At 46.6% G+C, this 25,606-nt stretch overlaps 2 protein-coding genes across 4 annotated transcripts in view; one reads left to right on the forward strand and one right to left on the reverse strand.

Annotated features, from left to right (window-relative positions):
• Window positions 1-37: 37 nt before the first annotated feature.
• On the reverse strand, window positions 38-19,286 carry PLA1A (phospholipase A1 member A). Of its 2 annotated transcripts, XM_063394063.1 has the most exons (12): window positions 18,947-19,286; window positions 18,648-18,724; window positions 16,874-17,075; window positions 14,982-15,159; window positions 14,165-14,273; window positions 11,298-11,399; window positions 10,416-10,505; window positions 9,406-9,573; window positions 7,840-7,929; window positions 7,277-7,385; window positions 3,743-3,907; window positions 38-2,463 (listed from the first exon to the last, which is right to left on the reverse strand). In XM_063394063.1, exons 2-12 carry the CDS (start codon window positions 18,718-18,720, stop codon window positions 2,379-2,381), a joined length of 1,371 nt encoding a protein of 456 aa, XP_063250133.1. In that variant the 5' UTR covers window positions 18,721-18,724; window positions 18,947-19,286; the 3' UTR covers window positions 38-2,378. The 2 variants fall into 2 exon arrangements, with proteins under 2 accessions (XP_063250133.1, XP_063250132.1); XM_063394062.1 differs by having other exon boundaries at window positions 18,648-19,286.
• A 3,569-nt stretch (window positions 19,287-22,855) lies between these two features.
• The window catches only part of CD58 (CD58 molecule), a 28,453-nt gene continuing 25,702 nt past the window's right edge, over window positions 22,856-25,606 (forward strand). The window contains exon 1 of one of the 2 annotated variants that reach the window (XM_063394068.1): window positions 22,856-23,469. In XM_063394068.1, the coding sequence (XP_063250138.1) occupies window positions 23,298-23,469 (172 nt within the window). In that variant the 5' untranslated portion in view covers window positions 22,856-23,297. The remainder of the gene's footprint in view (window positions 23,470-25,606) is intronic. The other variant, XM_063394066.1, reaches the window with a different exon arrangement.

Here is a 25,606-nt window from a genome sequence, read left to right on the forward strand (position 1 = left end):
GTGTCCTGACAGCTTTGGTAAAGGGCTTGCAATGGAGAGTTTGATGATATGCATCTCACTGGGCATCCACTCTAGTAAGACCAGAAATTACTTTCCCAGGAGTTAGGATTTCTCATTTATGACAAGCACAACTTCTCAAAGAAGCTGATGAAAAAAGAATTCTGGTTCATTGTTCGCATTGATTCTTGAAATAAGAAAGAGAAGGAATTGAGATTGGAACAGGTGTAGGCAAGAACCCTTTTTTTTATGTACTCAAGGGGGTGTGACCTCAGGGTGCACAAACATCAAATGAAGAAAGGAATGGATACAAAACATCTGTGAAGAGAGCAGCCATTGGTAGGAAGGACACTGCCTTAATGAAAATAGTGTAGAGATGGAAGGCCTCTTCCAAGTTCAGCTGCAACAGGATTGTCCCATGAGCTTCCCCAGCCATTTCCTCAGTCAGGGAACTGGAACTACCTGTGGAGGAATCCTCTGTCTCACAGAGCCTGGTGCAATCACGCTGAGCAATGGGGGTAGGAGCCTCTCCAGGGCAGGTATTCAGGGAAAGAGCAAGCAAAGTTGGTCCTTCCTTTGTCACAGGGAAGGTGTCCTTCAGGGCCTCTTGGCACAGATATGCTGGGGCACAGCCATTCTGCCTGGGGGACTGGCTTTGTGTCAGCCCTGAGCTGGTGGAGGCAGCCCCACCTGCCCTGCCCTGCCCTGCTCACACAGGGGCTGTGGCTCAGTGTTTGGTTTGGCCTGTCTTGCAAGTGTCAGCTGGGCAAAACCTGTGCCCTTGGGATCTGGCACTCTCACCGAGGGCCTCTGGAGTGGTGGGTATGTGGGATCCGTGCTCCTTGCACTGCTCTCCTTTGCTCCCACAGCAGGGCAGGAGAATGGGGCTGCCCCAGGCCTGGGAATCATCCTGCTCATGGTTGTTGCCATGAACTGTCAATACATTGGTGCTTCAGCCTGAGCCCACTGCCTTTCACAGCTCGGAAATGTCTGCAGCAGATTGACATGAGAGCTGCTGGGGTCTCTTCTGCAAAGGAATCAAAATGTGCAGTGGAACTGGGTCCATCTGTCGAGGTGCTTTATACACCTGCCTGGAGCAGCTGACCAGGCTGGGCTTAATTACACACTGCCCTTCACAGGTGTCTGCTGAGCTTCTATTCCAGTCTTCAACAAGAAGCTCCTGGGAAACTCTTCAATCATGGTGCCAACTAACATGGATCTCTCTCAGGTTGTCAGAGTCCAGCTCTATCCCCCTCCCAAGTGTGAGCTGGTGATGGTGTTTGTTAGCTGTCCTTCCAAACAGCCATAAGGCAGGGCCCAAAATCTTGGATGTGAACTGAAAGGAGGAGCTAAGCCTGCTGTGACACTGTCTAGTGGAGCAGGAGTGACAGCTCGTGGCAAATAACTTGAGACAATTCCTCATGGCAAAAATGCTTTTAGCATGTCCCTCACTCCTGATCATGGAATTCCTGGTGCACTTTTCTGTTGCTCAGTGAAGCTGGTACAGGGAACCAGAGAAAATGGTCAACAGAAGATGTGACTTGTGAGCAGAAATTATGAAAGACTTGTCACCTCTTTAATTTGCATGGTGTGGAAAAGGTGTGGGCGTGTTGTTTCTGTGGTCATGCATCCCACTGTAATCCTTCACCAATTATTTCCAGACTTGGCTGTTACGAGTTTCTGGGTCTGATATGTGTTAGGTGGCCCTGTGGCTGCAATGCTCCATTCTCCTACTACCTTCTCTTCTGGGCAGATGGTGAAAGCAGTACAAAATTGGATGTGAGAGCTCTGTGCTGCTCCTGGTATCTGCTTCACTTCATGTGAGCTTCAGAGAGAATTATGTGCTGTGAAATCAATAGGGTCTCCCTCTGAAAGCATCTTGTAGATGGGACTAGTGAGTTTCCCATTGGAGCTCTGGCTAAGAATGACTCCTTCCTGTGCCAAACTTGGACCACACCATTTCCCCTTGCTGAGGAAAAATAATACCTCTCACCTTTAATATGAAGATTTCAGGACAGTTTAATATAAAACACAAATGAATTAAACTAATATTCCTGCTATAAAAAGAGTGATATCATCTACTACTTCTTTCATACAGATTCAAAACTTGAGATTGAATTGACTTTCCTGTCTCACTTTGAGAGCTGGGTACAGAACCTTTGAGACAAAAGTGTCAATCCAGTCTTATAACTGGAAGATATTGCTGTAACCAGTTAACCTTGTATTTGTCAATCTGCCACATGTTTCTTTTCCTTGACATCTTGCTTCTAATGCAGGGAGTAAAAATCCCTTCCAGTTTTATGGTGAAAGTATCGTCTGGGAGCAGAGAGCAGCAGTAGGTTCAGGACTCCTTTCTGGTTCTGTGCATCCTGCAGGCAGAGCTAGGCACAAGCAGTAGGCAGGTCATAGGAGATGTCTGTTTTGCTGGGGAGGGTGAGGCTCCGGGGCAGACATGACATTGTCCTGCTGTGGGAGGAGCACAGAGAAGTCAGGCTGAGCATTGGCAGGTGGAGGTTGCTATCCTAACACAGAAGCAAGCAAAATGCTGGCCCTTGCACTGCTTTGCAGGGGATAGTGAATGGGGTGCTGTGCCCTGGCTGGGGTGCACTGGCTGGAAGGGCAGGTCCTTCACCTTTCCCGTGATCTCAGCAGCACCATTGTTGTTCTGAGTGCTCCCAGCACGGTGACAGGAGCACAGTTATGAGCCTGTGCAACTCTACAGCTTTCTGTCTGTATCAAAGCCAAGCCCAGTGCTTCCAGGGGTGCAGGTTAGCACCTCTTTCAGGCAATATGCCTTGCTGTCCCATTCATAAGTGATAAAAACACATCCATCCCAACTCTGGGGTGCAAAACATGCTAGTAAGGAATAGCCCTTGTACTCAAGGGAGTATCTGGTTTTATATAGGAACTCCTTTTTTCTTCCCCTCACTGGGTATACTGGATATATTTTTACTGCCTAGAACTTCAGCCTCCTTATTATCCATCAAAACAGAATCTGAACCTGCTTTGAAGCATCCACTAGCTTGCTTCAGCCTTGAGCCAGCATTGCAGAAGCAATGTGGATGGACAGTTCAATGTGCCAGTATAGACCCACCTGTTTTGTCCTGCCTGCAAGAACTTTGGATCTGCACAACTCCTGTCAAGAATAATGTATTATGGAGAAGACAATTATCTCTCTCAGGATGAGAAAGTCTTGACTGCTTTTACTCCGGGAAAGGTAACTATGGTTGAAGGTATGCACTCTACCATGTCTGACCTAGAAAATGCCAAAATGGTTGTCTGTAGCCTTAGTGCTTTATAAACCTTGCTGTATAAGACACAGAAATATATTATTTGTCTTCTATTGTCTCATCCTGAAAAATGTTCACCTGTCATGTTTTAGATGGGGGCCCATTGTAGACAGGGGAAGGTGGAGAGGGCAAGCAAGGATAAAGGAATAAATTCTAGTTAGTACAAGCTTTTGCCATGGTTTGTGACTTAAATATCTTCAAAGTCATGTGAGTTGCAGCCCTGTTCCTTCCATGGCACAACACTTTTATCCTGGGGGAAGAACTTTAGAAAACTCCCAGAAAGCTACCTTTGTAGCTTTTTCTCTTTCACAAATACAAAATGAGTTACACAGGGACACAGAGATAATGGGAAAGACCTCTTTACATGTTTCCCTAAATAGGAGGAAAAATGCATTGCTTCTATAGGCATCCATTGATTCCATAGTGCATCCCTGTATGATGTTCCTGAGGCTTACCTGCTACTGAGAGGCAGAGGCCCAACACAGAACTTGCCCACAATGGATGGCTCATCCTTACTCCAAAAACGGTTCTTGGGGATATACTTCAGGGTCACGCTGTTTATCTGGCAGAGGGGAACTCGGTGGGCCAGCAGATGTTTGCCTGTCTCCTCGTCCTTAGGTCTGCAAGGCAGGATGAGAGATGTGAGGGATGTGTTCAGTCATCCTGCGGATACAGTCCACGTGCAGATCCATGGAAACACTGGAGGAATCTGCAGTAGGATTGTGAAGCCCTCATCTAAGAAAATTGAGTGAGAATACTCATCTGTCAAACAAGGCATCACATGAGCAACTGGCTATCTCTCCATGTTTTATCTCTGTATTCAGGAATATTTGTGTATAAATATCCTTCCTTCCATCACCAACTCTTCTTACTGCTGCATATGGATTGAAACACTGCTCAGCTTGCCACAGAGAGGTAAGGAGTAGATAAGTCAACATCTAGGAAATGGTGAATGGCATGGATGGGGATCGGTTGTTCATAATTTCTTCCAGTACACAAACTGGGGTCCTCAAAGAAAGCTAAGAGGTGGCAGGCTCACAAAGAATGCACACTGCACAGAGTACCACTCCATTCAAGCTGTTAAAATCCTTGCTTTGGGATGTTGTGAATACCAGGAAGTTTACATCACTGTACAAGTCAAGGGCGGGGGACAGGGCAGGTTTGTGGAATACAAAAGCTAGCAAGAATAAAGATCTCATCTGTGGCTCTGAAAGTCCCTGAGACGTAACTAGACACAGGGAAACTCTTTGAGGAAGTATTCCTACATGCTTACACTGAAGTTTTTTTATACTCTTCTCTAGCTGCTTTCTTTTGATCATATTGAAGGTGGGGTGCTTGGATAGAGGGGCCTTTGTCCGTCCCTATGCTCTTACCCAGGCAATGTGAACTGAGAAATGACAGAGGTTTGGTAATGAGCCAATGACCAGAGCCCAGTGAGTTGTGTGCCACAGATCTGTGCTGCCCAGGTACTTTAAGTCCCTTCTATGGAGTCCATCCAGTGAGCCTTACACTTGATCTGCTTGGCACCTCCTAGAGCTTGGAGATCATGGATTTCCTTGTGCTCATGAAGAATGATATATGTGCAGCTGACTTGGCATGGTCCCAGAACCACCTGGGTGACTGTCTGATCAGAAATTATGATGGCAGGGAAAGGGGAGAGGTGACAAAAGGGTCAGGAAGAGCCTACAATTCTGCTAACCAAAGTAACTCTCAGGCACAGGCAGGCAGCAGCACTCAGCAGCCAACCCACACCAGCAAACCCAGTCCCTCCCTTAGACTGCAGCTGTAGTTGCTGGGGTTTGTGTGTCTGTGTCTGGCTTGGAGCTGCTAAAAATAAGAAGCATGGCAAGATTGTGGTTATAAACATGAATAATGGATAGCAAATGGAGGCCATCTCTTTATGGCATACTGTCCATGGACAGAGGAACGCAGTACAGTTAACCATGTTGGAAGAGCCACTCCTGGGACTGACACTTGGTCCAATCCTGCAAAACCTTTGGATAGATTTAGGAGACTTGCCTGGCTTCAGAGGTATGTTTTCTTGGATGTAGGGGATGATGTCAAGTGATGTGTAAGCAGACAGCAGTGCAGCTGGGCAGGGTCCTGTGTAAAAAACTCCTCACTCATCAGGTCCATGTCAGCTGCTGAAACGTGGGGATGTGTCTCTTGGGGCATTCTGAGCACCATGTGGGGAGGAGTGAGACTGGAATGGGTGTTTGGGAGAGGAGACGACAAGGGCAGTGTGAGGCAAGGCACAACCACGTGAGTCTTTTGCTGAAGGTCTGAGACTAGCTGAACACTCCCAAGTAAGTGCCTCTCCACTTCTGGGAAACTGCAGGATGATATACATGACAGATCATCTGAGATAAGTCACTGATCGATCAGTGTCTGAACTGTGATGTGAGGATCTATGTTTAGATGCCCATTTGATACTCTGAGCTTGGCTGCCTGGAAGGCTGAGCTTTTCCTAGAGCAAGGAAATTTGCCCTTTGCTACTAGTGGGAAATAAAAGGGCTATCTTCAATTTTATACTCTCAAATCTGTAGGTTTCTTGCTGTAAGCAATTTTTTCAGTTTAGCCTTGTTCTTCTAAGAAATGCATTTGAAAGAAACACAGCCACTGTTCTCCCCCGCCGGGCATCTCTGGATAGGTTACCCTGCTCTACCTCCACTGTCTCATTAAAACCGGAGGGTACAGCAAAGCCTCGGGATTGCCTGCCTGGATCGCTTCCCCGGGCAGCCTTTCCCTCCGGCGCTCACATGCCTCCTGCTGGACTCCCACCAAACCCAGTGTCCCACAGCTGCCGATGGAAGGGCTGCACGGCTCCTGCCCTCACCTGGGCATTACTATTTCTTCCCCGCTGCATCTGTGGAAAAGGCAGATTTGGCTTCCAAACCAGGAGGAATTGAACAGACTGAGCTCCACCAGGCTGGAGTACAAACCCAAACTGTGGTGCCTGGCTGGAAATCTGAGAGCAAGCATGTGTGTCACCCTGGAGAGTACCCCAGAGTGTGGCTTCCCCTTCCCCATTTCTGCCCGCTACCTCCTGGTGCCCACGACTGAATTGTGTGCAACAGAATTAGCTCCACGTCACACAGTATTTTGGCTTAGCAGTAAGGACTGTGTGGGAGCCAGCTCTGGAAGCCCTGTGACCCCAGAAGAGCTGGCTGGGACTCTCTAGCAGGCTGCCTTCCTGCTCCCTGAGGATGCCAGCAGCATGAGCTGGCTGCATTGTGGTTCCCAGTCCAGAGCAAAGGGCGAGGAGTAGGAAGAAGTGAGGAAGACTCTGGGGAACTTGTGGTGGGGAGATCCCCTGGTGGCAAGAGCTGTGGAAGCTGTGGAGTCTGATCTTTTAATTCAGACAGTCTGGTGGATGATGGTGCTTTCAAGAGGCATCTTTCTGTCTACACAGTGGGTCTTGGTCCCCTGCCCCTTGCTTTTGCCTCTAATGGAATGAGAGCATTACTGCAACAAGCTACTAATGCATTTCTGACTATACAAGGTGCACTTGTCTCCTCTTTGCAACTGCTGTCCTCTTGGGCATCAAGAGAAATGTCTAAGCCACCAGGTCCACCTGGCTGGAGGCTCTGGTGGACTGGGGTCTTGCTGTAAGCCACCCCTGTCTGCCAGAGCAGGGCTAATAACTATCTGACAGTGACTGCAGTTTGAAGTGGTGCCAAGTCAGGGGATGGTGTGGAAAAGGAACCAGCGTAGCTACACAAAAGGATGCAAGTCTGGGGCTCCCAGGGTGTTCCCACTGCTTTGTGCACTTGGGAAAGACATGGACCCAGTCAGGGTAACTGAGTAATGGTAACACATGCCTGATTCTTGAGGGCATTTAAGGAAAATTTGGAGGGACTCAAGAAATAAGGCTGTGGTTCATCACTCAGGGAAATACACTGTTGTGTGTGCTTTTCCTGGACTAGGATAAACATCCTTGCTCACGGAGCTGGGAAAAAACCAGGCCAGAAGCATGCACTGTCACTCACATGGTGATCTTTGCTGTGTCCTTGGTGCTGTTGCTGCTGAAACTGATCTCAATGCTGGTGACTCTGTTTCTTTTCTTCTGCAAGTGGAACTCAACCAGGCTGTGGTGGACTGAGCAAGAAGGAAAGAATGTGGGAGTGAGGACATTTGCTATCTTGTAGGACCTACCCATGACAAAAGAGGGGCTCTAGCACTCATTCCCTGGCCCCACCTGCAGAAAAGATCAAACAGACATAAGAAAAAATCAAGTCTCTGTACTGTGAGGCACAGGGGGCATGTCTGTATAGCCCAGTGTGAACAGACAGGCATTTTCAATCCCTTTTACCTCAACCCTGAAACCATGTGGCTGTGTCAGTTCAGGGCTGTGCCCACACTAATAAATCTGTTGGAAAGGGCTTTATGTAGGACATGTGCAGGGTTATTGCTCTTCAGTGGTGTGTCCCAGACCCCATGGCCCACAGCAGCTGACTCTGTTGGGGTTGTGTGTTGTAACTACCTGGGCTCTTCAGAGGATCTGCCTCATTGGCCAACACTCTTCTGGCTCCTTTTCTCTCATGTTACTTACCACAGAATGGGGGTGAAGGACTGGTCATTAAAAAAACTTTCACTTCCTGGGGCAGCCTGCTCATGTTGACACCTGCCTGCTTCAGCAGGCCTGTGGGAGGAAATAAAGTCAGTGCAGGGAAAGCCACAAATGACAGAACAGAAATATAACCAGTCACCTCCTTTCACCCTGCCTGACTCCTCTGTCTTGGAGAACAGGTCCCTTTCTGATACCAGTGCAAATCAGAGCAAGTACGAGTTTGTGGTATCTGTTTGACAGATTAACATTCCCTCAGGAAACTTCCTCTGGCTACCCCAGGTAATTATCACCAGAGAACCTCTTGGTGGCTTTCTTTTCATTCCTCTGCTAACAAACTGTGCTATCAGTTGCATCTGTGCAAAATGAGCAAGACTGAAGACTACCAAGTCAGGAAACTTAGTGCAAATGTAAATGACTGTGCAAACACAAGGAAAATTGAATTTCTTGGTCAAATGAGGAAACCACCATAACTCATGGCCTGCATCATTCAATAGCTGGCAAAATGGTTTGGTGAGACGGGGAAGAGGTGGCTGATCTGAGAGAACCTACACCAAAAAAGGCCTCTTTTTATGTTCCTCTGGTACCATGCAAATAGCAGCAGAGGACACTTCCTTTCCTCATGCCACAGCCCAGTTTCAGAAGCCTAAAAGAGGCATTTATTACCTTCTCCCAGTCCCAAGACTGGTTATCATCTGGACTGGAGCCCATTATCTCTGGGGTGACCATGGCAGAAATTTATGAAAAGGAGGTTGATGTTGAGCTCTGGTGAGACTGGGGACTAGAGCGACGTGAGATTAACTAGTATGGTTTCTAGCACGTACTCTGCTTTATTCTGCGAGATGGCGGGTTTTATACAGAGTGAATAGTTTACAGTTAGCAGGTGCACTGTGATAGGCAGTGGACATATAGAAGCATGTAAACAATCTAGGGTTAAGGTAGCTACGGAGACTTAGTGCTATTACTTCTATGCTGTGAGTGTCTATACCTTAACACATTCCTAGTAGCAGATAAGTTTCTCTGCTACTACATATGCTGAAAGTTCTGTGGCCTACTAGACCTAGGCTTGAGGCCTAGTTCGGCCTAGTTTGGAATAGCTCAAATGGTATCTGTGAGCATATCATGCCCACGATACCTGAGAAACTCGGCCACAGGAGGTGACTCAGGAACACTGAGTGGTGTAGAAGAATGGGACTTCAGGCTTGAGCTAAAATTTCCAGCTGCTTCTCTAAAGAAGACATTTGTTTGAGCTGATTGCCTACTGATTCTGGCAAGTGGTTCTCGAAACTCTCTTTCAACACACCTCTGGGCCCTAGGACATGTTTAAAGATCAGAAATGTTCAAGATTCTGCTGTTCTACCTTGGGCAATAGATGAGCTTTTATAATGTATCTATAGAAGACTGAAAATGAAACAGCTTCTCACTCTTCCCAAAAACAGAAGCAAAGCAAATCCTGCTCAGAGCAATCTGGGCTGCATCCTGTTCTCTGCACTGACACCATCAGGAACGTATTGTTATCTGCTTTGGGAGGGTCTCGTGCTGGTACTGTACCTATTCTGGGACAGGAGGACAGGAAGGGTTCTGCACAGTCCAGGCAATGGCCATTTAGAAAATCTTGATGGCTTGCACAGGGGAACCCCACGATGGGACAGGGATGGCTCAAGGCACTGATGTAGAGATGTACTGCCCGCATGTGATCACAGATCAGGAAGTTATAGCCTGCAAGGAGAAATTCAACCTGAGAAAAGCAGTCATGAGCCTTCCTGTCAGCTTCAGGCCTTTTGCTCATTCCCAAGGAATTGGGAGTGAAGGAACACTCTTACTTCAGTATCACCTTCCCGTTAATAACATTTCGCAGGGCATTTCGGTGGCTACAAGCTCAGATCCCACTGCAAGAAAAGTTCTTCTGGAAGTTAGAAGTGTATCTATCTCTCAGACTGAGTCCCTTAGAAGAGAGGGACCACAGGGCTGTCATGTTCCTGTCAGTGTCCCATCAGTCAGGCCATGAATCAAGCTGTCTGTAAGGGGGGGCAGTAGCTCCCACCTGCACTGAAACCCCAGCCATGGGAGATGAGGTACCATAGGTATCCCAGGTAAGCTGACCCTCAATGCAGCTGACTCATACAGAACATATTTGAATGTTAACGAGTTCACACTGTTTACTGTGGAAAGTCCTCTTCTCTAGAAGAAAAGGACAGTAATTGTACAAACTGTCTCTCTAAGTAGACAACTTCCAGCATGAAGACAAAAAGCAGCTTTTGTAAGTGCTACCTAAGAGCCTTTCTAGCAAAGTGTCATCTCTACTGAAGCTGGGGTTTTGTGTCACAGAGAAGCATCACCAAAATCGCATCTCTTGACAGTGGTGCTGCCAAGACACTTGCTCTGTATGTGATTTTAATTTCACCTGCTTCTTGTACTGCTGAGAAGAGACATGGGCTGTGAATATGTTTGTCTCACTTTGCTGACTGCCCTGGCTGTAGCAAGAGCTGCTTGCCAAGCAGCATTTTCACAGCCTGCTAAATGCCTTGGAAGCTCTTTGCTTGGCCAGAGAGTGTTCTTACCTGCAGAGATGAATCTGGGGCATCCTGGCTGATCTTTGCCTCCATTGACAAAGTAGTCGATGTGGCCTACAGGAATCCGGATCCCAAAATCTGAAAGGAGGTGAAATGCCACTTCATTCTCTGGCTTGGCTCTTCTGCAGGCTTTACCCTACTTGTTGATGACAGGTCCCAATAATTGGTTGAGCATTAGTAGTACTGGAGATACCAAGGCCAGATTTCCTGCTTCTACATGAGCAAGTTTGATACATGGAGCAGAAAATGCTCCGGGCCCTGCTGTCAAAATGACTGGAGACTGTGTCTTAACCACCACCTCAGTGACTCTAGTTCTTGATTCTAAGTAAAGGAGAACTAAACTGACCACAGCCTTAATGTGGGATTATGAAGGATAATTGAGAGTTGTGTTGGTAGAGGTTTCTGTGGTCTCCAGGCAAAAGGTGACTCAAAGGCATCACATTATTCTTTAGCACATGTTCTGCCTATGTAGATCCTCAGTGCTTTAGAGAAGTTACTCTGCTGTTGCACCAGCTGTTGGTTTGACTCTGCTACTTTCCAACAGCACCTTTCTTACATCAGGTGAGAAAAACAACGTGAGATTGTTTTTCCCTTCAGGCAGTAAAAGTACGAATTCCCTTCAGACAGTAAATGTCTTGCTGAGCTGGTTCTGCATGAACTCACTCTGCTGTAGCAATCTCTGCCTGTCTATTGTTTGAGGTGCTCCGGGATATGACTTCACCATCAAAGCCTTTCCTAACACGAAACTTCCTCAGAGTGAACTTGAACTCACAGTAGTCTGGCAAAAAGGGACAATGACCTACAGACTCCTTGGCAATGATGCTGTCAGGAGGACCAGAAGCCCCAGTGAGGAAGAGGGAAGCAGCTTACTGTCAGCATCAGTGTGAATGGCTTCCACAAAGAGGGCATCCCCAGGATCCAGGCGTTCCTCGGGGCTGGCCCTGGTGTACTTAGGGCCTGCAGGATCCAGGGCTGCAACAAAATCAGACACCTTAACAATAAGCACTCTTCAGCCCATCTCTTTCTTATTTCTGGACCAGTTATTTTGTCTAAAATTTAGTGCTAGGCAGAAATAATAAATTATTCCCAGGTCTCAACGATTAAGCTCCAGAATAGTTTCTGCCCATTCCAACTTCCCCTACAACTTCCCTGCATTGTTCTCACTGTTCCACACCCTTTTAGCAGTGTTTTAAATCAAGGTTCTAGGCTGTAAAGCCATGCTTGAGCTTTAAATACCTCTGACAGAGTGGGTGCATAGTGTCTCTTGGACTTTTGGTGAAAGAGAATCAAACTTTGTAATGCCTTCCCAAATTGTACTGTCATGTGTATTAGCACTACAGTCTGAGAAATGTCACTGGAGATCAGCAGTTAGGAGGTGGATTCAGCCCCCCCTGGCATTAACCAACTCAGGAATTACAAAAGTTTCATACTACCTAACAATTTTAAACCAGAGGCTTCTGAGCCCTTTCCCCACAAGTAAAATTGATTTTTTAGCAATCATCTACATTTTTTCCTAAAACTCGCTCCTAGAGCAATTTCTATGGACTCAAATGAACACAGAAAAGTATCCTTGGCAATACCAAGAAGCAGATAAAAAAAAATTCTGAGGTTCATCCTGTTCTCATTTTATCGAAAAGTAACCTCACAATACTTTTTTTCACTGCCCAGACAACAATCGTTTAGGAAGCAGGTCTGCTCCACATGCCACGTAACCTCGGAGCTGGCTGGTTTCACAGCTTTGGACTCAGTCTCGTTAATTCTCTGTGGAGAAGGCAATATCAACAATATACAAATGGGCACGTCTGCATTTGTGAGGGGAAAGGGAAAGAGGAAAAGGAAAAGAAAAGAAAAGAAGGAAAAAGCCTTTTTCCGTAAATAAAAGCTAAAAATAAGACTTTAATTCTCTTCAATCTTGATAAGCGCAAAAAGCTGAGAGGTCCCCCACCCACTTCTACAGACCAAGTTGTAGTTAAAAGCTTTAAAAGAGACTGAAAATTGTTATTTAGTGTGCCATAAAGTTCTTAGCGAGGAGGCAGAAACCTAATACGAACAGCAACCAATTCTAGCACAGCTCCAAGGCAAGCACATTGCTATCCTGTCACCTCTATCCCTTCCTTCTCCAGGCACAAGCTGCATAAACTCCATTGAGATGTACATCTTTGCTAAGGAAACTAGTCTCTGGAGCTCCTCATGCAAACTAATTCCTTCAAGCTGTTTAATTTCCTCTGCAAGTATTGAAACAAAGTGTTCTTTTCTGAGTTCGAGAAGTGCTGTCCATTTTTTTCCCTTCTTTTTCCTGCACAGGGAAATAGCCACTGGAACAGGCATGGATTAAAGAAACTCACTTTGGAAAAATAAAGTTTGTGCTCTGATCTCCAAGACTCCCTCTGGTTTTGCCCCACACAGCTCTTATTAGGTGATTGAAAACTCTTCAGCAGTTTGTGGCTCTGGGATCAAATTCCCATGGGAGTGCACGCATGTGCGTGAGGAGGCAGGAATGAGATCAGATATCTTGGGTCTACCCCAACCTGTCTTCAGGCTCCTAAATCTGAACTGGAATCTGCAATTCCCAGTGTGCCTATAAAATCATAGGATAAACAGGAATGTGGAAAAGGGATTGTGTTCTAGCAGAGTTAAAAATGGAATAAATCTACAGAGCTTCTATTACTTGTGGGCAACATAAAGGGGAAGAGTGTTTAACTCTGAAGTTAATTACCATGGTTTTATGGAAATGTGTCTGCTTCTGCTCATCTGAAGACATCACTGATCATTAAATATTCTGGTGCAGGACAGAGGCTACTCCAATTTTCTCCAAATGTAAACTTTGATTTACAGCTTTAACAAGGTCTCAACATGAAATTCACTTCCTGATAAGAAATGCCTGTATTTCCTGCAGCATGCATAGCTGTGAAAACGGAACCAACATTTCTCTGGACTGCCCTGCCAAGAGTGCAGTGAGACCCTTCCTGAGGATACCTCTGTGAGACAGGCCAGTATGGGCTGGGGCAGACTGGGAGCTGAGTCCACACGACTGGAGACTTTATGTCTGATCCTCCTTAGAGGATTTCCCCTCCTATCAAAATGAACCTCTGTCGTTGGGGATTCCCAGAATTTAGCAAAACCCCTGTCAATCTGATATGACATTCAGTGCAGCCCTACTTTGAGGAGGGGTGATGGTGGTGCTGGTGTGTGGACTAGAGACCTTCCAAAGTTTCTTCTTACCTAAATGATTCTGTGACTTTATTCATGCTCCACACCTAAAGGCTGAACAGGTCCTGAGTGTACCAAAACCTCTAAATGACAGGATCAGCCTATAACCATTTTGCTCTACAAGTGCCCAGTGGAGCCTCTTCCTCACACCCATGAGTTTGCCTGTGTTTAAGGTCAGCTCTGATTTGGTACAGTTGGGTGGCATTAGACCAGTCTGCTCTGAAAACAGCCAGCCTGTGGGGGAGAGCAGCAAGGAGCCTCATCTGGGCCCTCCCAACATTGGCTCGGGCTCCTGCCTTTGTTCCTTGCCTGAGCTGTGTGGTAGGGATGCTATGCCCTGGCCTTTGCCTTGTTGGTCCTGCTTGGTCCTGATTGACTTCCCAGCTTGATCTAGGAAGAAGCCCATAAGCTTGGATCCAGTGAGCCCTTACGAAATTCAAAGACCACTCTGATTGGTTCCCCTTTTTTGCTCTTTCCTTCTCTCTCCTGAAGGACAGGTGAGCACCCCAGGCTCAGTTTGATGATACCTGTTATCCGTCCCAGGCGGCCGCCGTGGAAGTGCCCCACCAGGCCCCCGACGTGCGCCCCGAGGCTCACCCCAATGATGTGGATAGATGTCCCTGAGACTCCCAGGGCCTGCAGGGTGACATTAACACAAATTATTATTTCTGTAGCAGAAAGGTGAAATACCCTGTCCAGTCCACACACCAGCTCTATAACTCTCCTAATGTGGGATTGCTTTTGAGGTGTACAGTGGAAAACCAAATACTTAAGGAGGTGACGGGTATTGCCCATTCTGTTTTTCAGAGTCTTTTGTCAGGTCCACAGATGCAAACCCAGCCCTTAGCAGGTTGGTCAGCACTGCAAACATTTCATGGAGAGTTTACATGTACCTGGTTAACACAAGGATTCCTCACCCTGATTGCAGAAGCTGTGCTTTGCACGAACAGAATGGGACACATCTGGGTATTTCCACACACTGGGAAGTATATCTGAAGCCAAGAGCAAATATAATATAGCCTCAAATCTCACTCCCTCCAGCTTCCTGGACAAAATTTCTCATCATCATCAGAAGACTGTCCAGTGAATATGGATCTGAGAAAACCCAAGGCAGGCTTTAGGTTTGTTCCTGAACAGGAGAGGCAGCTGACAACTGGGATTTTTTCCAGAAAATGTCAAAACTCAGAAGGAAGAAGAAAAATGGTAGCATGCTCATGCCTGGATTGAAGGAGGGAAAAAGGAACACTCTGGAATAAAAAATCCACTTGTCCATGTCCTGGATACAGCAGGTTGGGAGCAGCTCCCTGGCCACGCTCCCTGCACTGGAAGTGCACAGTAGCTTACCAGGAGCTTGCTGATGAACTGTGAGATGGCGAGGGCCAGCTGTGTGACATTTTCCACTGCAGAGGGATAGGCTCCTGTAGACCCATAAACCCAGTCCACTGCGATCACATTCACCTGGCTGGTGTGCAGTATGGCTTGGACAAGCCCTTCAATCCAGGAAGGTTTGGTACCCAAAGCCCTGTGGAGTCACCAGAGACAAGGATGTTAGGTGTTCCCCAAGCAGGACATGTGCCACTGTGACGCTCACTGCTTCATGTGTCTCAGAGAAGGCTGCCAGACAGTGGCTGAAAGTTGTTTTTGGTGCCAGACACCCACACCTGGAAATCTTTTTTGCAGTGGTGTAATAACACTTTCCAGAATGCTCTGATTCAGGAAGGAAACAGATATTTTAATGAATGAGATAACATTTTCAGGGCTCAGGCTGAGATCTCACTCTCTCTGTGGTGATTCATTTAGCCACCACGGAGCCCACCTGGAGTAAGTGAGGCGACTGGGAACACCTGCACCCTTCTCTGCTGCCAATGGCAGGAAGTCCTTGGCCAGATCACCTGGTCTTGCACTGCTACATTTTCTCCTCTCACATTTCATCATCTCCAGACAAAAAAACCCACCAAACCCACAACCAAAAAACAAAACAAACAAACAAACAAACAAACAAACAAAACCACAAAAACAAACAAACAAACAAACAAAACCCCACCACAAAACCTAACCCTACACCAAAGAATTCCAGGAAAATTGAAGAGGCTCTTGTTCTACCCAGTTTCCCTATTGCTATCTGGTGAACAGTGTGCTATCTCACTTTAAGGCAACAGCTGGTTTTTTGAGAAGACCCTGCAACATCTGCTGTGGTCTCATCCTGGTTTCTATGCACTTTCTATTCAGGTTTCTGCACTTCAAAATAAGTAATATAGTGTGGTCACACCTGACTGAAAAATGATACAGAAGGCTTGCAGAATGATAACAATTGAAAAAAAAAACCAACCCAGCTCCAATCCCAACACTTGCAAGAACAGAAGTTTAATGTCTGCTTGGGGTTCTAAAGGGCTCATTAACCCAGGCTATTGGGCATGAAATCCAAGCAGACGATTTAAGGGGACAAGAATCTTAAAATACTTCTTAACTGAAAATGTTGAAAAAAGGAAAGAAATAGAAAGATGTGAAGGAAGAGAGAGAAAGTGAGAGAAAGCGAGAGAAAGCGAGAGAGGAAAAGAAAGAAAGAATGAGAGGAAGGAAGGAAGGCACGGAAGGAAGGAAGGAAGGAAGGCGTGGAAGGAAGGAAGGCACGGAAGGAAGGAAGGAAGGCGTGGAAGGAAGGAAGGCACGGAAGGAAGGAAGGAAGGCGTGGAAGGAAGGAAGGCACGGAAGGAAGGAAGGAAGGAAGGAAGGAAGGAAGGCGTGGAAGGAAGGAAGGCGCAGAAGGAAGGAAGGCGTGGAAGGAAGGAAGGTGCGGAAGGAAGGAAGACGCGGAAGGAAGGAAGGCGTGGAAGGAAGGCAGGCGCGGAAGGAAGGAAGGAAGGAAGGAAGGCGTGGAAGGAAGGAAGGCGCGGAAGGAAGGAAGGCGCGGAAGGAAGGCAGGCACGGAAGGAAGGCGCGGAAGGAAGGAAGTTTATTCTAACTGGTCACAAACTAGAGGACTTCAAGTTGTGCTGTAATGGGGGGTGTCAGCAGCATTTTCCATCAATGGCCTTCCAGAAAATTCCTGGTCCAGTTTGGGGATGAGAATGCCAGTCTGTTTTTAGCAGTTGTTTTGCATGCAGCCGTCTGCTGGGGAGACAAGAAGGTCACACAAGCAGGAGAGTTGTGTGTCAGCTCAGCCGGTGCTTGGGAATGCCCCAGCAGTGTTTAATTCACCAGTGAAAACTTAGTCACAGTGCTCTTCTTTCTCTCACCTGAAGCCATGGATGATGATTTTGGTTTCCAGGCTGCTGTTGAAGCTGCAGTTCTTGATGCCATCATCAGCTGAAATCAGTTCTCCACAGCTGGGGCTTGAGGAGGTGAACAGAAGAAATTGGACCTTCAGTTTGCTGCCCCGTAGCAAATTGGCTGTCTGGAAGTCAGTGCAGTGATGCTCTGAGACTCCGTCTGTATTCCCTGCACAGGAGGGAGGGAGTGGCACATTTAGTCTGTGCCTGTCCAATGGGAAAAAAAAATCCTTCATTCTAATTCATTAGGAAAACGAAGGTAGCAATTTCACTTCTACTGATAAAGATTTAAAGTATACAGCATAAATTAAAATGAGACAATTCTGGAAACTTTACCCAACTGATAAAGTTGTTTCTGTCCTTTGATGAATTCCAGCTCTGTCTGCAAAAATCACCATGGATGTCATACCAGCTTTGACTTCTGAGAGTTGTTTTACCATGAGGTGAGTGATATTTTGCTGTGCTATTTTAGCAAATTGTCCACCTACACCAGCTACTAAGTACATTTATGAGGTGGCTGTTAGATCTTTAAAAAAGTAGTTGCTGACAGGTAGTCACCACTGAATGAGGATATTTCTATTCAGATTCTGGTAGGCTTAGTAGAAGGTACAAGTCTAACTGGCAATTGCATCAAAAATCCAGAAATAATGCTGATGAAAAATGTCAATGATAATTTCACAATTGATTAATTTACTGGATGAAAATGGTTTATGAGAAGGAAAAGGTTGCTGATGGAAGGCACTTTGACCTAGACAGAAAAAAATAAACATCCGACCTGTAGCTTGTAAAACACCCAAGCAAATTTAGGCTAGAAAGCAAGAACAAAAAATAGTTCAGCAGTGTGTGTCAGTAGCAGTGTTACTTTAAGAGCTGGCGCAGTGATATCCTGCTGCAATGCCAATACATGCACCTTCCCTTTCCGGACTGGAGGAAGTGAAACAGCCTTGAATCTCACGTATGATAAAATAATTATTCATTTATGTATTTTTGAATCAACCAACCAGCTTCCCAATTTCCCTCAGAAGATACTCTACACCAGCTAGACAAAACATGCTCTATGGATCAGCACAAAGGGGTGAGATTCAATATTCCGATTCCCCTAAAAGGATGTGACTACCCCTTACTGTTGCTTATTTCGGTCTTCCTGTGCACTGACAAGGAAGAAAGAGATATTTTTAGAGATTGGCTTGGGAAAAATGTAGGTCATGAGCCAGTTTAAGTAGCAAAAGTGGGTCCAGTGCCAGCACAGTGAGTGTCAGAAATGGCAGAAGATTAGGGGGAATCATCAATAAAGGCAAGGCAGGAGGTGCACTGCGGTGGAGCTGCAGGTGATGTGGGACAGATATGATCACTAATGCAGTCTCATTGGCAGTACAATTAAAGAAAGAAATAGAACTGTGGCATTTGTTTATTTTCTCTCAGCTACTGCAGATCACACTTGCTGAGCTTTTGAAGCAGGAGATGTCACTGCCAGAGCCAAGCAATCCCTTTTCTGCATCCTTACACTTCAGGGTAAACCTGGATCATTCCTGTAAATCGGGTTAATAGAATTAAATCACTGAGAGCGGTTGAATCAAAGCATAAGAGAAGAAAGGATCATTCTTGCACTGCTTTTTCTTGTCGGCACCTAACAAGATTATTGCAAGGACCTCTTCACATACAGCTTGTTTAGGGAGAATTGAATTCAGATCCTTCTCTGTAAAACCTTCAATCCCTTGCCAGGCACTCATGTTTTTCTTACCTGTCTGTGCTGAGCTGGGCAGCAAGAGGACAGCAAGAACAGTGAGCAGTTTTCTCTTCAGATCTTCAACCATCTTCCTGTTCATCCAGTTCAAGTATAAGGATTGTACAGGGGAAAAACAGCTGTGGTTAATGATCAGCTTGATTCTGTAATGATCAATCAGCCTGTGCACTTTTGGGGAAATGACCAAATACGGATTTTGAGCAATTACCTCTTATTTAACCATTAGTCAAAATTTGAAGCAGAGGCTTCACTGATTTTTTGGTTAGAGGAGATGTTTACCTTCCTTTCCTCCCTACCTCCCTTTCCTCAAGGGAAACTTCTCACTTCAGAAATCAGCCAGTGAAATCATTCCCAGCAAGCGATAGAGTTACAGTGCTTTATCCTTGCTACCTAGGTCTTTCTGCCAAATTCTGACTAGGGATGCTGGTTTATCACCAGGCTTCACAGTAAGTCCCTGCCAGGAAGATTTATATCAGCCTTGCATCATATTTTTCTGCTGCATTGCTGTCTTTCCTGTATTTCTACTTTTGGTCAGATACCTGTAACAGTCTAAATAAGGAAAAACAGTGGACTACATCTGAAAAGTGAGGGGAAAGGCAGGTAAAATGTAACTGGTGGTCATAATCACCATAACTTGCCCGGACTACATTTGGGGGGGGGGGGGGGGGCACCCTGGGGGGGGGCACCCTTCAGTAATGCACCAGCATCATAAGCATGCAAATACTTCAAAAAGACCTTTCAATAGAAAACCTTTACAGCTTTGATGTATGCAGATCGAGAAGAATAAGTGCATACCCAAAAGTGTAACACGACATTCACGGTGTGGAGGTACCACACCCGTGGCTGAGATGGACTTTCAGGTAAGGACACACCTGTAGCCTCTGTGGTGGGCCATCGTGCTGGACCAGGCACCTTGCCCCTGGCTGTGCCAAATGGCAGGAAGGGTAACAAGCAAAGTTCCCTGTCCATGTGGCTAATCTACAGTGGCTTAGTTGAACAACAAAATGAAGAAATCTCTGCAGTCTGATCAGGAAGATGACCAAAGACATTTCAAAAAGCATCAGACATTACGTTTCTTTAGAAGTACTGGTGACAGCAGTAATTTCCTTACCCCAGTTTGTCCCTGCTGAAAGCTTTGGGGCTGATTTAGACAGAAGATCATTTTATTTCCAAGTCTTCTGAGATAAATTTCTGCAGTTTTCACTGAGAGTTAGGCAGCCTCAGCTGCCTGGCCTGGAAGAATGATTGAAGCCCCACCCCAGCTGCATCCTCCCAGAGATACATAGAGATACCTTCTGACCCTGAAGTACTTGCCTCCAGATCAAGCTGGTTTATTGTCAGAGAAGCAGGTCCTCAGTGTCTCACAAATATGGGACTGAGTTTGTCAACTCAATCAGTTTTCCAAGAGTGAAAACTGCAATGCCAATAGCCAGGTCCTGGCTTCCAGCCCACTCTTCATCTTTCCATCCCCAGCACCAGATTCATCCTATTTTATCTTATGTTTCTCAGATTGTAAGACAAAGCCAATGCACTCCAACAGGCCCACTCCTTCTTTTCCAAGTCCTATGGAAATTTTGAAATGCCATGTAATATAAAGCAGGCACCAGTATTACAGCCCTAGAGTTAAACAAATCTTTGGCCAAGATGGGCAGATCTGGTTTTATTTTGTGTATTTGCTGAGCTGTTAAACAACATCCTGGTGTTTAACAATTCTGCAAATGCACAAAACTGGTGGGCTTTTTTTTTTAAATGTCTTAATGAAATTGAAAATTCTGTTTCATGAGCAGTACTTTTTTCTGAATTCTCAGATTTGGTAATTCCTGGATTTTTTTTAATTATAGCAGCACACTGTGGTGATTCTTTATGCAAACAGCAAAAGCCACTCAAGTTACTCTGAGCTTGAAATGCTCTTACTAGTAAAACTATTTTGCTATGAAGGGTTTTCTTTTTATTGCTTGTGAACTTATGTACAGTTATAATAATTCAGAAACTTAATGCTACTTATTTTGCTTCCCAATGGGAGTGATTATAATGGCAACGGGAGCACTGCTGCAAAGACTTTCAAACCACTTTAGATTTCTTTTAACAGTCCCTTACAGGGCACAGTCATGAAGCACAGTGTGATTTGCTTGAGAATGTCAGGGATAATGAAAGCAAACAAACTTGATTTTATGCACAAATCTTTTAATTAAAAAGAAAATTTTAAAAATGTGCTGTCTGCACATTCAAACAAATGCTGAAAATGCCCAGCTCAGCTGAAAGTGTTGAGTCCCCACGCACAAAGCAACAGCTGTCAGAGGCGTGTAAGCACTGCAAATACCCAAGGGTCAGGTGGAAATCTGATCACAGGAGAATTCACTTAGCCTGGAAAACTAATTTTTGATACAGGAAACAATGCAGTGGGGGTAGCAGCATCAGACCTTGGGGGAAGCCAAGTGTGAGCTAAGCAATTTATGACTATTTAAAACTTCAGCCTGTGGCCTTTGGACTCGAAGAAGGGCATGAAATACACCCAGAGCTTAGCTCACTGCTCATTAAGTTCTGGAATCCCCCTACTGCTGGAATGCTTGGTCTCAGAGCTCCTGTATTTTCTGTCATTTGCCTGTGAAGTAGAAACCACGGCTCTGTGTTAAGCATGTAGATTGCTTTGTATTGTTCCCAGGATTGGCAGAAGAACTATGACCTCAGCAAGAAGCAATTTGAACTCCTGTCTTTCAGAGGTGTGTCCCAGCAATGACAGAGCAGGAAGTAAACAGTAAATATTATCTTGACAACTGAGGAAGGGAAGACATGGGCAAGTCTGCTTGGATACTCTGTCAGGAAAGGAGGAAAACCAGCCATTTGAGCTTTTTATGAAGATGTATAAAGTATCTTCCACCTGGTATGCCTGTATAAGTATGCATAAAGCAGAATGCATCCTTACCAGGTATTACAAAGTAGAAGAGCCTAGGTGAGGGCACCAGCCTCCAAGTTTCTCTTTCAGTTTTTCTGCCATGTGAAGCCCTAATCATCTTCTGCAATGTGGAGAAGCTTCACAGGAAGAACATAGGCCTGCCTTATATGCATGTGGGTGACCTCCTGTGGTTCCTTCCACCCTAAAATAACCTCTTTCAAAGTGAAACTGTCTGCTTCAGGTTTCTCTCTCAAATATTTCATGACCTACAGGAAAGTTGTAGTGTGCAAGCATCCTCTCAGCAACAAGATTCAATCCAAGGCCTCTGACATCTTGGGAGGAGGTTTTACCTGACAAGAGGATGAGTCAGCAGCAGAGAACATGTGCTCCTGCCATGAGAGTGCTGCAGGGAGACAGCCACGTCTCACGTCTGGCACAAACACTGTGACCTGGAGCCCTGACAGGGTAGGGACCTCCAACCCTTGGACACCTGTCAGAGATTAAGAACAGAGGGGAAAAGGTAACAGAGGGACAGAAAGGCTCCATGTGGGTTTCTGTCACTGAGCAAAAGGAATTTATGGGATGGGCCTGACTCCATTTGTGAGTTATATGTCATGGCATTCCAAGACAGCTATGGAGAAAGGATCAGTATTATTCTGTTTTTGTACACACTGACTGAGACAGCATCACTCAGCTCAAGATGCAGTGTCATTCCAGCTCATGCTGCAGCCTCCAGCGAGGAGTTAAAGAGTAACTCCTAGAAGGAGGGAGAGAAAGTCCCTCAGAGTTGGAATAACTTCAGTGTTTACTCTGGCAAGACCTCTGCTTAGAGATATCAATGGCTGTTGATTTTTTTTCTGATTCTGTAGTGTGAAGTGCAAAGCTGAGGTCTCTCAGAGAGGTGGTGAATAGCCCTACACAGCTGCTCGACAGTGACTGGGGGGACCAAAATACTGAGAGAGATCCAACTGAGAGATAAAGATGAAAGCTGATTCACAGCTGCCACTGGAATATTTGTCAGAGTAGCAACTTTTCAATAGCTACTTATTTTTTCCAAACCATGTGGTATTAGTAGTGTCGAGGCCAGTCATCCATGAAACAGAATCTAAGTGTGTTTGAGTTTTGTGAATGGCTGCTGAGCAGCTGGTGTCAAAGAAAACCCCTAGAAGTCAGAGTTGGTTTCTGTTCGATGTCTTTTCCTTCACTCACCACCCCCAGATACCAGCCTCACTCGGGTGGAACAGGAGAGCACGGCCAGGCTTAGTCTCGAGCCCAGCCCTCCAAAGGAGATACTACTGGGTGTCCCTTGGAGAGAACAGTGGACATTTTTGGGAGCACGAGGGTCACACACCAGGCTCCAGGGACTACTAGGAGCCGGAGGTGTTGCTGCCCATGGCAGAGGGGTTGGAACTGACCCAACTGTTCTGTGATCATTTTCTCAGGTGGCGAGCTGCCTGACGCCTGCTGAAATTCGTTCTTCACCTAACCTGCGTGGCTGCCACTCCACAGCACATTGATTTACTTTCAGGTTTTCAATTATCAGAGCTGAACCTCCCTGATGTAACAGCAACATTGCAATTTCTGCCGCCAGCGCTTGCTGGAGCCGCGCCCCACGAACCACAAACCCCTTGGGGGCACCTCCTGGCCCCCCAAGGCCCCGCACGGCATCCGACACGGCACAGGGCACGGGAGGGCCCCGCGGCTCAAACCCTGCTCCGCACCGCCCCGGAGCCCGCGGAAGAGGCGCCCACGCGATGTCCCGGCGGCAGAAGGGGATGCAGCCCGGAGGCGGGACGGGACGGGGCGGGACGGGGCGGCGCTGCCGGTGCGGTGGGTTCGGCTCGGTTCGCTTTCCTGTCCGGGCAGTGATCGCTGGGGCAGACATGTGGCTGCTGGCTCCACTCGTGTGCCTTACGACCCTCCTGGGTAAGCTGTGGGAGCGCGGTGGGGGACCCTTCCCGACTCCTTCGCTTTTCTCCCTTCCTCTCTCCCGCTCTCGGTGCCGCCTGGGGAAGCGGGGGCGGACGGGCGCGTTCTGCCCCGGGAGCGGCGGGGGCGGGCGCGGCAGGGATTGCGGGGCGGCGGGGGGTTCCGAGGTGCCCGGGCGGGTTCGGCGGGGATTTGGGAGCTACAGGGCGTTCCGAGGTGCCCAGGGAGCTGCCCCAGCCGCCGCCATCCCCACACGAACCCTGCGGCGGTGGTTCCCTGTGCCCGTCCCCGGCCGCTCGCTGCCCCGCTCTGCCCTGCCGGGGCCGGCGGGCACACCCGGGCGGCTGCGCCCCTCCCGCACCTAACCGAGAGTTACATGTGAGCCATCGGCACGGTCAGGAGCTGCCCACCCTATTCCCGCAGCTTCCTTGTGCCCCGTTTGTTTCAAACTTATACTAGGGGGAAGCTTGGGGTGGGGATGTGTGCGATTTTTGGGGTGCCCGCGCACGGGGTGCCCATTCCTGCGCCGAGGTTACCCCGCGCTGCCAAGGAAGCGGCACCGCAGCGCCTCCTCCTCGCCTGCCTCCGGGCCTTGAGGTGTTAAAGAAGTCAGGAAACCAGCTTTTATTGTAGAAGTGTTCTTGTCATCCCTAAACGTGAATATGCTGTTTATTTTGTATTCTGTGTTCGTTCTTGCTCGTGGACAAAACGTCGAAGTTCTCAATCGTTTTGTGCTGGTTTGGGGTTTTCTTAGCAGTTGGGTTTGTCTCGTTTGGTTTTTGTTGTTGTTGCTTGGTTGGTTGGTTTTACTTCTTTTTTTTTATGTGTGTGTGTTTTGTTGTTTCGGGTTTTTTGTTTTGTTTGGTAGAAGTAAATTATTACTATTAACTGCTGTTCAAGTACTGATCAAAGGCCTTCTCAATCCAAATGCCACCGCTGTGCCTTAGGAGGGCAGTCCTTACACACATAGCCCTTGCACTGGGCTGTGAACATGAGAAGTATAAATAAAACTTGTTCATTTTTGAAATTGAAGATGGATGTACAAACTTTCTTCTTGTCATCAGAGTGAGCTGCTATTGCTAGATGGGCCAAAAAGCATGTCTTAGTCTGTGAATCTATTTAATCAAACCTTATCATTCCTTTAGTCTAAGGGATTTCTTCTGACTTTGGGTTTTGGGATTTTTTTTGGGGGAGTTTCCTGAATGTGCCTAAAATAGGAGCTATTGTATCCCCCTGTTAAAAAAGGAACTTCTCTGCTGCTGAGAGTTCAGAGCAACTCCCTGTGATTTCCTCCTCATACTATTCCAGAGGTCTTCACCTTGTTTTATTTAATTGATATGGAGAGATCGTGTTCTGTAAGGGAGCATCGGGGGTCCAGCTGTGCAGGGAGGACCAGCGGAGAAGCCAGGACACTGCACATCCTCATGAGTCTGCCTGCCTTAAGCCTCGGGTGCGATTTCTCATCTCACCTGCAGTGCTTTTCCAGAGAGCACTGAGTGACTAATGCATGATGAACTGAGTATCTTCTTGTAACTTTTCCTGAGAGTCACCGCACTTTATTACCTTGCGTTATATAACTTGGCCTGCTGCTGCTACTCTGCACCTCTCAGTCCACCTGCTGCAGAGTTACCTAGGAAAAAAAAAAGATTCCAGGTTCCAAAGAGCATACAACTGAATGGAAGAGGTGATGGTGCTTGCACAACTGGAGAGAGTAATTGTGGCTGCAAGTATCACAACATCCTCTTTAATGGAAAAGTTAGTTCTGTTGTCTTCTCTGTCAAACTGATTCTAAAGTCGTTGATTAGGGCAGGATTTAGGGAATGCAAACACTTTCCTGTTGTTCACTACACCAAATAGGCATGGTTTCACACCATATTTTTGTTTGTATGCTTGCATTATTGCTGTCATGTGGGTGTTTACTACGTGTAAATGTTTCATGTTAATTTTAACAAGGTAAAATAATCCGTCATCTCTCTATGTGACGATCAAGACCCTGAAAGTCAGACTGATCTGCCCCAAGTGCCTGAAGTAAATCAGTAGCAGTTCAACTTGGTATGCAAGCTTCTAGCCTTTCAAACACCTGTTCTAAACACCAGGATGCTGTTGGAAGATCCTCATCCTTTGTCAGCCTTCC

The sequence above is a fragment of the Prinia subflava genome, chromosome 3, assembly GCF_021018805.1.
Source record: "Prinia subflava isolate CZ2003 ecotype Zambia chromosome 3, Cam_Psub_1.2, whole genome shotgun sequence".
Lineage (NCBI taxonomy): Eukaryota > Metazoa > Chordata > Aves > Passeriformes > Cisticolidae > Prinia > Prinia subflava.